Source organism: Chelonia mydas, chromosome 5, assembly GCF_015237465.2.
Source record: "Chelonia mydas isolate rCheMyd1 chromosome 5, rCheMyd1.pri.v2, whole genome shotgun sequence".
Classification (NCBI taxonomy): domain Eukaryota; kingdom Metazoa; phylum Chordata; order Testudines; family Cheloniidae; genus Chelonia; species Chelonia mydas.
The window spans coordinates 73,839,050-73,852,520 of record NC_051245.2 but is presented as its reverse complement, the minus strand read 5'-3'; the positions used below and the strand labels follow the sequence as shown (position 1 = coordinate 73,852,520).

The 13,471-nt window shown below is 38.5% G+C and overlaps 1 protein-coding gene across 3 annotated transcripts in view; it reads right to left on the bottom strand.

The window, feature by feature from the left end:
- The window catches only part of DMXL1 (Dmx like 1), a 142,659-nt gene that overhangs the window by 43,262 nt on the left and 85,926 nt on the right, over positions 1-13,471 (bottom strand). For 2 of the 3 annotated variants that reach the window (XM_037901595.2, XM_037901596.2), the window contains exons 26-28: positions 12,354-12,430; positions 12,035-12,159; positions 11,467-11,715 (exon numbers count right to left, since the gene is read on the bottom strand). In XM_037901595.2, the coding sequence (XP_037757523.1) occupies positions 11,467-11,715; positions 12,035-12,159; positions 12,354-12,430 (451 nt within the window). Of the gene's footprint in view, positions 1-10,910; positions 11,025-11,466; positions 11,716-12,034; positions 12,160-12,353; positions 12,431-13,471 lie in introns of all 3 variants that reach the window. The other variant, XM_037901597.2, reaches the window with a different exon arrangement.

Here is a 13,471-nt window from a genome sequence, read left to right as displayed (position 1 = left end):
ATAGATATCTCTTTGTTCACTTCCAGGGCTAAGAGCATGAAAACAAATAGAGTGTTTGATGGATACTTCTATCTACCTGTAGACAGGAGCGATCCCAGACCAGCCAATAGTCCAGGTACAGACATCTGTGATGGAGGTAGGCTGCTACCACTGCCATGCATCTGGTAAAAACCCTTGGTGTGGAAGATAGGCTGAAGGATATGAACTGAAAGTGGTCTCCTACTCCCACGAACCTTCAAAATTTCCTGTGGTCAGGGTGGATTGCCACATGGAAATATGCAACCATGGAGTTGAGGGTAGTATACCAATCTTCTGGGTCTAGCAAAGAGATAATAGAAAAGGAAACCATATAGTATTATAGCTTGTTTAAATTCCAAAGAGCCATGGTATTGCTCTGGGTATTAGGAGGCAGTGGGAGCAGAATCCTGTCCCAGTACTGAGAAAGCACTTCTACGGCTCCCAAGAAATGTAGATTCTGCACTTCCCACCCTATTACAGACTTGTGAGATGGTTCCCTGATAAAAGATAGGGTGAAGACAGGAACTATAGGATACATCCTGATTCCCCTGTGAATAAGACAACCTGTTTCCAAAAAGGGGAAGATTTTCACTAAGATCTGGTAGGCTGACCAGAGGAGTCCAAAAGGCTGCTTTGAGGTGTGTGGCTTCTTAGCAGAAGCACTCCAGGTGGATGGCTGGGGCCTTCTCTTTTGTTGTTTGTGCTTCTGCCTGTACCCATCAGTCTCTCTAAGGCTGTAGCCCTACTGCCTTGGTAGAAACTGAAGTTGAAACTTGATTATCCTGGGGTCTAGCATATACAGACCTAGGAATTTCAACACTGCCCTAGAGTCTTTTAATGTATTAGTGCTCTTATTCAAGGAGAGCAAGGTACATCCTTTGCAGGTGAGGTCTTCAATGGTCTGTTGTACCTGAACAGGAATTCCTGGGGACCGGAGCCTTGACAAACACCACATAATTACTGCCATTGCCCAAACTTCAGCAGCTGAGTTCATCACATCAAGGGAGGCCTGCAAAGGGGCTAGTGCTACCAGACACTTGCACTAAGAGAGACTGTAAATTACCCTTGGAAACATCTGGTAACTTGTCGAGGAATTTGATATGGCATTCCAACTGGAATAATCACAATGGGCCAAGAGAACCTGATAATTCTCTATAAGCAGCTTTAAGTCCACAGCTGACTAAACATTTTTTCTAAGAAATCCAAATTTGTGTCCTTTTCTTGGTGTCACTTTTGCTCTACCTTTGCAGTGCAGTTCATTAATTGTGACCGCTACCAGGAAGCTTGGTGTGCAGCGTTGATAAAACCATTCATAGCCTTGTGATGGAACTTGGTACTTGTATTCCACGCATTTTGCCACCAGTACAAGGAGATGATGGATTTGTCATAAAGCTTTACTAGGTTGCATGACTGCCTCATTTATTGGGAGAGCAACTTTCCCTGTTGTAGCAGAGTGTAAAATGTCTGAGTTCGTGGGAATTCTCCTCCTCAGGCTCTATCCGAGTTCCCAGAGACAGTGTCCTCCTTTTCAGAAGCTCCTGATAGGACTAAAAGTCATCAGATACTGGAGAAGATGCTACTGGTGCCAGGGTCTCATCCAGTGATGAGGATGAGGTGTTCAGAGAAAACAGGTTTGAATCTTCTTGAAGCTGGTCGTGAACTGCCAGTGTAGAAGGTCTTTCCAAAGCAGGCAATGGGTGGTCCAATCCTCAGTACCCCAGGAGCTCTGTAGGAACACTGAGTGGCCTGTCTGTACTACGTGAAGAAACTTTCCCCCTCAGCAATATGTTTCCATAATGTAGTGGCTGTTCGGTAACAACTCTTTGGTACTTCCCCTCTCAAGGACTAATTTCTGTAGTGCGGTGGAGATGAGGACCTAGACACTGGAGGCATCCCCCCATGGTAACCAGTAGGGTCAATGATGGGGCTGGTATGGTATCGGAGACCAACTGTGCCTAGACCAGGCACTCAATTCCTTCGATCCACTTATCAAGATAACTTCTATAACAGTGGGAACGATGCCTCGGAATGCACTGAATTTCTGAAGTGGGAATCCACTTCAGATTCCAAGGAAGAGTATAAATACACTGAAGGCCAGGGGGAAGCAGTACCAGGAAACGTTGCAGGAGATTGAGAATGTGATCTATGACAGGCCTGTGGTATGGGACTGCAATATTAAGGGCTTCTGAGCTATAGTTACTGTGCACTGAGAGAGAACTGTTACCATTGGTGTCTAAGCCAAGATCAACATTGCTGGGAGTGTTATCAGACCTGAAATCGCAGGTGCCAAACCAGCTCCCAACATGGAAACCAGCATAGACACCACATGCAACAGGCTTGTACAGGTACTGTCAGTCTGAATAATTGGCAAGGGTGGTCCAGAGAGGCTTAGCAGATCTTTTGCAGCTACATATGCCTCCAGAGAGGTCACTACTGAAATAGGTCTTTGCTCCGCTTAAGCGGACAGCTCCAGCATCAGCACCAAGGAAGTAGTTGGCCTCAATTGTCCCGGCATAGGAACCCGAGTCAAAGGTTCTGGCCTAAGTCACTAGGATGGAGCACTGTGGAGTGGCAGGCCTAAGGGTGCGCTCTGTCTTCAGTACCAGAGTGACTAGCCTCTGCAGTTGAGGAGTCCTACACACAGGACTATGACAACACGGAAGTCATCCCCCTCTTTGGCTTTGAAGGCAGAGAGCACTCTAAGCACTTGTGCCTCTTTGAGGAATGTCCTGGCAAGGTTATCACCTCTTGTCTCTTTCCCCAGTTAAGGCCAAGGGAGAACTCCCTACAGTCAACTGAAGCAGTAGCAAAGCCAGGTGAGGAGCGGCCTCTATGAGGATGAACCTGAGGTGTTTTTCTCTCTGCTTTCTAGTTCTAGTTTTGAAGCTCTGGCAAGTTGTACACTCGTCTCTTAAGTGACCTTTTCACAAGCATTTAAAATGGAAAGAGTGAGGGATGCTCACGGACATGAACTTTTGACACCTGGAGCAGGACCTGAAGCCAGGGGCCATGGCATAGGCTCCCCCAGTACCGGGCAGAGCCCAGCATCCACTAACAATCTGATTAAACTATACAGGAGAAAAGACAACAAGAAAGAAAGGAGGCCCAAAGGACCCAAAACGAGTATCACAATCTAACAACTGTAAATGGCAAGTTCACAGTGGGAATGAGCAAACAGCAAGTTCTGGCCACCAACGGTAAGAAGGAACTGAAGAATGGGGAAGGCCCTCCATCCTTTGTACACCTGGCGCGAGGCACAAGGGACATGTATGGCTGCCTGCATGGGAACCACGAGGGAAAACTCTGGCATCAGTGCATGAGACATACATACACCTAGTACAAAGGACATATGCAATCACTTGAAGAAAAATGTTTATAATTATGAGCAGAGCTCATTTAACGACAAGGGAATTTTCTACTATGCATTTTCATTTAATTTTATTCTACATTTTCAAATGTTCATAACTCTGGTTAATCAAAACTAGATTTTTTCAAGCCAATCAAAAGGCACTAAGCTCTGAAAGGAGTACTGTCTGTTCCAAGTTTCAAGCTTAAGCTATTTTTTGCTACAGTCCTGTCTTAACAGTGGTTTAGTTTTTTGTTTTTTTGTTTTTTTTAAATGGGAACAATTTTTAACTCTTACAAAATTCGAAGAGGCTGAAGAGATTTCACTCCCACTTCCAAAAAAGGAAATACACCTTCAGGCAAAAAACAAAACATGGAAAGTTCCCACTGAAAACCATCAGAATCCAATGATCATGTGAAAATAGGAAGGGGTTGTTTCTATTGTGACATGCTTTATAAATGAAACTGTAATGTATGCTTAACTCAGCATCTGCTACAAGTGGAAGACTAGACTTCATGTTGAACCTAAGATAGCTACTTTTGAACTGTGCATATTCTGTCACCACACTGCTACAACAGAACAGTGTGGCTAAGTAGAAACATATTTCCCCTTACGGATACTATTTAGAATTCACTTACCTGAATTAATGATGCAAATCTATATGCTGTAATACAATGTTTCATATTTTGTTGTTTAAAGATTATCAGCCAACTCAAATAGCATGCACGTGCATCATTCAATATGTAATTTTAGCTTCGGCACAAAAAATGAAACTTACTCCAATGTTTAAATGAAGCAGAAAAAGAAAACTGTTCTGAGATACAGAAATAAACATAGATTTGTAAGTTTTTTTAAAAGTGTATTTCAAAAATCAATTGCTATATTATCAGTTGCTATTTCTGATAACCTGTGGTGGTATTTTCCTCTATCATTTTCTAGCATTTTGCCAGCTAGCCCTTGGTCACTCGTCTGATACTTGAGAGTTGAATTTAGAATGATTTTTAACTAATATAGGTGGCTTGACACATACACCATGTGTGACCTATTTTTGCACACTCTCAAACAATCATTTGATAATCCTTTGAGTTCATAAGCATATTTTTTTTAAAAAATCCGTATGTGGTAGGCTATGAAAGCTTGTCTCTCGCCAATAGAAGTTGGTCCAATAAAAGGTATTACCTCATCCACCTTCTCTCTCTTGATTACATATCATTTAGGATCTTAAATCATTAGCTACCTTTAATAGTAAAGTCAAATTTAATGTGTATCATTAGCTACAAGACAAAGTATATCAATTTAAAAGAAATTTGAGATTGTGATTTTGAACTTAATCTTAATATACTCAGAATCTGAGAAAATGCATCTTCATTCCCAATAAACTGAATTTACAACACTGATACAAATTAGCAAATGGCACTTTTTAGGAGTAAAAAAAAATTACAATATTTTTTAAAAGCAGGCAAATTTAAAATAGGAAGCAGATTAAAAAAAACAGTCTGTGAATCCAGATGTCCTACTTTAGATGACAGTATAGAAGTTACAGTAAAATGTGACGACAATGGAGTACCATGCATTGGTACAGGGATGGTTTCCAGTTTGGCAACATGCTGCCCAGTGTAAAATCAATGGTACCTCAAAATACTTTTGTCTGGCTGAACACCAACCTTCGAAAATAGCTACTATTATTTCTGGAAAAACAAAGGATTTTGCTCTTACCTTGTAAATTTACCACTCAGACAGCTGAAATTTGGACCTCTGTTCCTCTTTTTTCTGACTCAAGAAGTCCCATTCCCTATCTTCCACTAAGCAACTTCCTGTAGTACTTCCCTTTCTTGCTAGAGTCTCCTTTTTAGCCAGAGACTCCACTCCCTCAAAACAATCAAGAAGACTATAAAATTGAACAGCATTACCTGGCTGGGACCCTTAGACTGGTTCTCTCTTTTGCAAAAAGTGAATTTACGAATTAAAACGAAAATTCTTCTTTCCTCAGCAGCTCCCACAGAGTCCCTCTCCACCCCACCCCCATCAGGAATCTGGGCTATGCTTGGCAACACGCAGCACAAACAAGAGTGGGATTAATTTACATGGGAATTTAGAGGACATTGTCTGGTATGTGTTGTCATCGGTCCCGTAACAAAGAAAAAATGTTCGATTACCATTTTGCTATCCAGAAGACAACCCATCTGTCCAAGACACGGAGACGGTGAGAAAAAGGTATGACTTTCAGAAGGCAGCCTCTTGCCCCCACCACACGCAGTCCTTCTGCAAAGTATATTTACAAGAAGGAAGTACGTAGCCACTTGAGTATGACAGAAGATGTCTTTCCCCACCCAAAAGCAGAAAGAGGAAGTCAGACTGCCAAAACTCCTGGTGTCTGTGCCCACAGCACGTAATGTCCACAAAGTGCTTGAGGGACTTAGAAGAGGAAAAATGAATGGACTGAACCTTATGAAATCTCAAGTTCACCTCAAGAAGGAAGCTGGGAACCATACTCCGTGTTCATCTTATTATGCATATCAGTTTTACTAACACCGTGCAGACAATCAACATGGGTTTGCTCTAATGGTCAATCCTTGAGCAGTCTATCTCAAACCCAGCCTTGTGGTTCTACAGGTCATTCATGCACTACTCTCCAAGTTCTGGTAACCGACTTCAGTTACTGGCAGGCACTCCTCCCCATTTAGTCCCTACTCTTCTCTTTCCATTCTTCCACTCTCCTCCCACCCAACTCCACCAATATGGTTGGTCTCAACAAAATGAAAGTTGTTAAAAATTCCAGTATCTGAAGTGGTCTGGGAGCTTTAAATATTAGAATCTTAAACACCCTCGACTTGCCTTGCAAGCTACAACACGGAAAGGGGTGGTGGGGCAAACCACAAGGTTCAATTGAAGTAATTTATTAGAAATTCAGATAGTGTTTCATGACAGTGGTTTTGGTATTCCTGCTGCGCATGCGCACTTCCTTCATACACATGCATTAGGTCTGAAGGGATGGCAAATCTGGCATTACAGTGTAGATTCCTCACAGGGTTGCAACAGCTTGATGAGGGACCTCAGGGTTCTCTGAAGTCTTGTGGTTGTGGAGGAAAAGACAGCCACAACAAAGGACAATGACATTTTTCATTTTCCTCATAAATGGGCAGTAAAGGAGGTACTTACATTCCTTTCCAACTACCTTAACTTTCCAAAGTTTCTTGAAAAGTTTTCTGAGAACAATGATGAATTCAAGTTTTGTGGTTCAGTGATAAGCTAATGGAATCGTTTTAATGTTAAAAATATTTTCTGGTTTTGAAGTGTTAGTTCCTTTTCTAGTATGTCACACAACATTTGAGAACTGATGGAAAAAGTAAACCCTGATGAATAATAGTGAAGTGGCTCCATTTCATCTACAAGACAAGATGGACAGGTATCTGGGATCACAGATCTGTCTTTAAAAGGTTTTAAAAATGCTCAATAAAAGAAAATTATCAACCAAGCATTTTCAAGCTACTCAGAACTTCACTAGCACTCAGTGTTCAATCCAAATTGTACCATGCTTACCGCAAACAGCAACATTTTCATTATCATTCCTTATTTGTGGAGACAAGCAATTTAAAAAACATTTTACTTGTAATCTGAAGTCCAAAATGACTATTTGAATGAATATTAAAAATCATTCCTACAAAAGACTTGATTTGAGAAAATTCTTGTTTTTCATTTACAGTAATACTCAAAAGCAACTGAGCACATGAAATGAAGTATGGATTTCTAACTGTTATAAAACAAAAGCGAGTATCAAAATTGTTCCGCATAACTCTTATTATGGAGAAATTCTTATTTCTCTATGTAAGTTGCACAGAATTCAATCAGAAAATTGAATCAGAAATTATTCAGGAAACTAGACTGAAACTCTCCAAATGGTCCTGGAAATGTACTGTATCTTTTCACCTACCGTTTTATCATGATGGATAACGGAAAGACTAATACTTTATATACATAAAGTAACAATTCCCAGGGGAGATGGAAACATTTTACAAGGCTGCCAAAATATGTAAACTTAAATTAAGTGTGTCTCAAAAATAATATTTGAAAAATATGTTCCATCTTTACTTAATAGAATTAAGGAGTCTATTTCCTTGCAAGAAGTGATATTCAAAACACCTAAAGCAGTGCGAGGATGCTGCTTTATGTGCTTGGGGTGTAAACTATTCCAAGGGAATCTGAATTTTGAATGGTTAGTCTTGGCAAATGAACAAAAGAAACTTTAAAATTTGTTTTAAAATGTAACTGACATTAAAACTACACATTTATTTTCTGTCACTAGATCTGAGATTTTAAGCAACACTTGAAAAAACTTTCCCCACATCAGCTTAAGTATGTTCCATAAAGATACCATGTTTTGGGCATGAAAGATATTGAACTCAACTTATGGGGAGCTCAGTATCCACATTCAGACAAATGCCCAAAGTCAGACAAATATCTGAACAAATATCAAAGAAAAATGCATACTCCACATTTCTCAGAGGATCAGAAGTCTTTTTGGACGTCTGATTTCTTTATGAACTCTGGATGGCACAAAGGAACCAAGATGAAGCTTAAAGATTGATGCTGAGTGATGCTCATGTGGACACAATCTAACCTTAAAGAACGAGTTCTCCCATTACCGCAACTCTCCCCATGAGATAAGAAAGCACCTTTTGACATCCTTAATTTATGGGAACGAAAATGTTGACAGGGTTCTGAAAAAAAACACTTCCAGAAAAATAATGCAGGTGTTTATCAGGTATTTCATTTTTGAACTAGTATGCCATTATGAAGTATTTACATGCATACCTGAATTTTTTTTTTTTTTTTTTTAATACTGGAAACATTAGTCTTTAATTTCAATCTGTGAGTGAAAGCTTAACATAAAATGTAAAAGGGAAATGATGAGGAAAAAAAGATAGGCAGAATTATTGGGCAATATATTTGAAAGTTACCAAACAGTCCAGAAGGAAAGCTGAATGGGAGTCAGTGGTGACTGGATAAAGTGGGATGACTAATGTGTCACTGGATGCTGGAGAGATCAGATGATGGAGATAGCTAGTATTCCCAGCTCAGACGTTGCTTCCCCCTATATCTCCCTTTTGGCTCCCCCAATTTTAGCAGGACTTTGTGCTTGATTTCTTTGTTTTCTTCTTCCCCTACACACAACTGTTATTTAAGCATGTAGTATTTCAGTCATCTGCAAAGGATTTTTAGAAATTGGACTTGTGCCATTTTTTTTGGTATCACTATACTATGTATGATTTTTTTCAGAACAGTTTCTGGATTTTTTGTTTTTGCCTCATGACTTCTGTAATATCATAACTGTACTAGTTTTCCAAATCACTAGACGAGAGCCTTCCAGGGTAAAAAAAAGCTCTGAACTTCTAAGGTAAAAACCAAGCAGTAAAAAACCCTAACTTTATCACCTTTCAGAACATCTTCATATGTCAAACAAAAACAAAATTAGAAGAATAAGCCAATTTTCATTTCCTTTAAGTCAACTTTAAAGGAATGAACAAAAAAAGTAACAGTTGTAGTAACTAAAAATATATATATATATTTATAAATACCCTAATAACTAAAAAAAATCTAGGTAAATTAGATCCACTGCGTTTCCTTTGTCTAAAAAATCTGTTACTTTCTCAAAGAAGGAGATCAGGTTGGTTTGGCATGATCTACCTTTTGTAAAACCATGTTGTATTTTGTCCCATTTAAGTAAGGCATTTGATACCATGCCACATGGGGAATTATTAGTTAAATTGGATAAGATGGGGATCAATAGGAAAACTGAAAGGTGGATAAGGAATTGGTTAAAGGGGAGACAACAACGGGTCCTACTGAAAGGTGAACTGTCAGGCTGGAGGGAGGTTACCAGTGGAGTTCCTCAAGGATTTATCAGAGGGATAAATACCAGAGAGGGAGAGGAATTATTTAAGCTCAGTACCAATGTGGACACAAGAACAAATGGATATAAACTGGCCACCAAGAAATTTAGACTATAAATTAGACGAAGGTTTCTAACCATCAGAGGAGTGAAGTTTTGGAATAGCCTTCCAAGGGAAACAGTGGGGGCAAAAGATCTATCTGGCTTTAAGATTAATCTCGATAAGTTTATGGAGGAGATGGTATGATGGGATAACATGGTTTTGGTAATTAAATATTCATGGTAAATAGGCCCAATGGCCTGTGATGGGATATTAGATAGGGTGGGATCCGAGTTACCCAGGAAAGAATTTTCTGTAGTATCTGGCTGATGAATCTTGCCCATATGCTCAGGGTTTAGCTGATCGCCATATTTGGGGTCAGGAAGGAATTTGCCTACAGGGCAGATTGGAAGAGGCTCTGGAGGTTTTTCGCCTTCCTCTGTAGCATGGGGCAAGGTCACTTGCTGGAGGATTCTCTGCTCCTTGAAGTCTTTAAACTACGATTTGAGGACTTCAATAGCACAGATATAGGTGTGAGGTTTTTTTTTGCAGGAGTGGTGGGTGAAATTCTTTGGCCTGCGTTGTGCAGGTCAGACTAGATGATCATAATGGTCCCTTCTGACCTAAATATCTATGAACCTATAATAACTAGATTCTTTTTGTACACTTCTGAGTAAAGCCTCCTAACAAGCCATGTATGTCAAGTTGTATGTCCCCATTTTAGAAAGGCTGAAACTGTCAAACAAGCCCAATGTCTTAAGACAGTGCTGCAGAGAAACAACGGTCAGATCCAGGATTAGAACGCCAAATCCTGATCCCAAAACTCCTGAGCCTAACTATTCTAATATATGTCTTATGAAATGCATACAAAATGCAAATTTATTAGATTTAATCAAAAACAGACTTAAATTTCTAGATTTCCACTGGTTCCAAGGTCTGTGACACATCTAGAACTACACAAAAGTGGATATTAATTTTGCAGTAATAACTCACTAAAATATGCATATTTACATTTATATCAAGTTCTCTCTATCAAGGCATTTACATGAATATCATGTTTAAAATTATCCTAAGCTCTGTATCGATAAACTAATAATTTGCACTAAAGAAAAATGTATTTTAAAAAAAGAAATCAATCGCTCTCAGGACAATTTAGAATTCATGTATTTACAATATTCATTATTTGTTTGCTATTCTAAAGGATTATCTCTAGTTACTAAAAATATTTTAAGTATACAAAAAGTGAGAAAATATCACTTTCGGTGTCTTGGATGAACACTTAGAAATCCACAGTCATCATGGCCCATATATCCATTTGATGCAAAACAAGCAGCCTCCATAAACTAGGATTTGAAACACTTCTGATGATGCCAAACCATGGTTTGAGCAATGTTATTTTTCTATTTAAAATTGGTTTAAATTAAAGCATAGCAAAAATGCTACAAATGTGTCAATTTTTTTGACATGTAATCCAATTGCGGATGAAACAAAAAAAAATGCTGATCAGTTCTTAAATTCAGGCTCATGGCTTGCGATCAGAAATTTTTCTTCACCGGTTTTATTTCTATATATGCAAACTGTTTTTACAGACCTAAATACTAAAGCTAATATCTTGCCTGCATGTTTGGTAGGACTATGAGTACTGATGGCAGCAAGGGATTTGGAAAACCCCACGCATTCCATAGAGAACACTACTACCTGGTGTGGGCTAGGCATAGAGAAGTGCCTACCTGCCAAAGAGAGAAAACACACACTGTACTTGCAGTAAAGGAACATAGATAAGGCTACTGTGTCAGGAGAGAGTCAAAAGCGGAGCTCTGCAAGAACTATTTTTAATATTCTATTTTCTACACTCTGGCATAACTGAAAAAGAAGCAGTATAAAAGATTAACCCTAAATCTGCTTTTATAGGATTAAAAATTCACAGAAGTGCATGTCATTACCATTCACTCCCCTTTTGTATTCTATTCTATAGAACAACAGCTCCACTAAGCATTAGAGCAATTTACTGTATTGTCTTTTTAAACATTGCTTTGAACATGAACTAGAGTAAGGTACACAATGAATTTCTACTCAAGACAAGCTATTTTGTGTGGTAATTAAGAAATTTTTTTCAGAAATATTTAAAAAAATCCCTAAAAGACAGGTAAATAAAAAAAAGTGTAAGCTAACCAGTTTTTGTTGTCTGTTGCATCTGTCCTCTGCTAGGAATATGAGCTCCTCCACCAAAGACAGCAGACCACATTTTGTCATTAAAAGGATGGGTCATAATTCTATACAATTCACTGCTGGAATGCGTTGCTAGACCATGAATGAAGAGACTAAGGTAGACTGCTGTTAGAATTTCGCAAAGTAAAACTGTGAGTCCTGGCTGGGCTTCCTCGCCAGCAGAATTCAAAAGACGTATCAAAGCTGTTATTCCTAAAATATAAAAATAATAGGAAGTAAATACTACCTGGTTTACAATCAAAGATGCATGATATAATCAAATGTATGAATCCTTTTACTTATTTGGAGGACAAAATGTAGACATTAAAGAATAATTAAAGTTATATTAAAAGACTCCAGAAAGAAATAAAATGTACTTAGCTTTTGCATTTTAGCACCGTTTTACAGGTTAGTGTATTAAACATGTCATTAATCAGTAGTCCAATAATCTACTCAAACATAAGCAAAAAGCTACATTAAAAGAACTTTACAACTTTCAAGTCAAGCACTCAAAATTACAATTACTAGATACCTGGCCACTGAGCTGGAGATGTATTGGGAGTTACAGTTTCATCTAAGCTTGTTCTTAGAGTATGTCGCTGGGTAAGCAGCAGTGTCTGGTATACTGTTCCAGTAAACTGGTTTGCTTGTAATGAACTGTGGAAAAGAAACAACAAGCTATGTTTATATAAAACACTGCAATTCTGTTTACAATTGGCTAATACACAGTACTCACAATATGACAGAGCCACACAGACAGTTTTTAGGTGCACTGTTTATATATCAAACTGTTAGCATAGTGAGCTAATGCCCTGGCTGTGCTCCAAAGTCTGCTTTTTATAGTTCTTTACCTGTAGCTGTGGCCACCACAAAGGCACTGGTAGATGCAGGCAGAGAGTGATGCTGCTAAGGTATGCATTACATGTATCTGGAAGACAAAGTATTTACAGTACAGATTACACTACAAATTGAACATTTGTATAGGTTACTCTCATTCATTAAAATACTTCAAGAGGCCAAAACCACCATGAATGCGACAAAAATTGTATGCCTAGTCCTGAATGGAAGTCTCTGATACTATGTTTATGTCACCTTCTATGCCAAACAAGAAAGTGACCAATAATGGAGTTATATCTGGCGGCAACTTTTAATGTAATGTATTTAAACAGGTGATATATTTCTAACAGATCAGAAAGCAAATTTAGCTATTCCATTACAGCTGAATTTTGCTAATTCACAATACTGACTGGGGGGACCCACAGTGAATTAGAAAGTCCAATCCTGAAAACACAAGTTTTGAAGGAAACGGGGCTACACAGATGAGCAAGTTATACATACATTGAAGTGTTTGTAGAATTGATTTCTAAATAAAAAAAAGCAAGAACATTGCATTGCCAAATGCCTATTAGCCAAGAGTAGTTTGAGTTTCTAGTATTTATGGAACTTCACAATGTAGATTCCACTAAAATCATGCATATAAACACATAACCAAGTTTTAAAAAAGAACCAGATTGGAAAGCATATTACAATTAAGCATATTGCACAATCAACTAGAAAGAATTACAATCAAGCTTGTTAGTATGCTGCCTCTTGACAGTTGCCTCAGATTGGAGCTCTTGAATAAAGAACTGCAGTGACATTTAGTTTTTTTGGACTGATCTTTGCTGCAGCTCTAAGCCACATACACACAGTTTATTATGGATTGCATTGAACAGGCTCATTGTTGTCCTAGCACACACACATTTTATATTCTGTCTCAAAGTAAATTAATGACGGGGGTAGGAGAAGAAAAAAAAGGGATTTCCTTTTAATTTATTCTTTGATAAAAGCATCAGTTAATTAAGTTACACAAATACTATCCTTCATATAAACATCTTGTACATTATCCCATAGGATAATAATTTTAAGATATGAGGCTGGGATTTTCCAAAGGTGCCCAGAAGATTTACGTGCCTAGTTCCCATTGAAA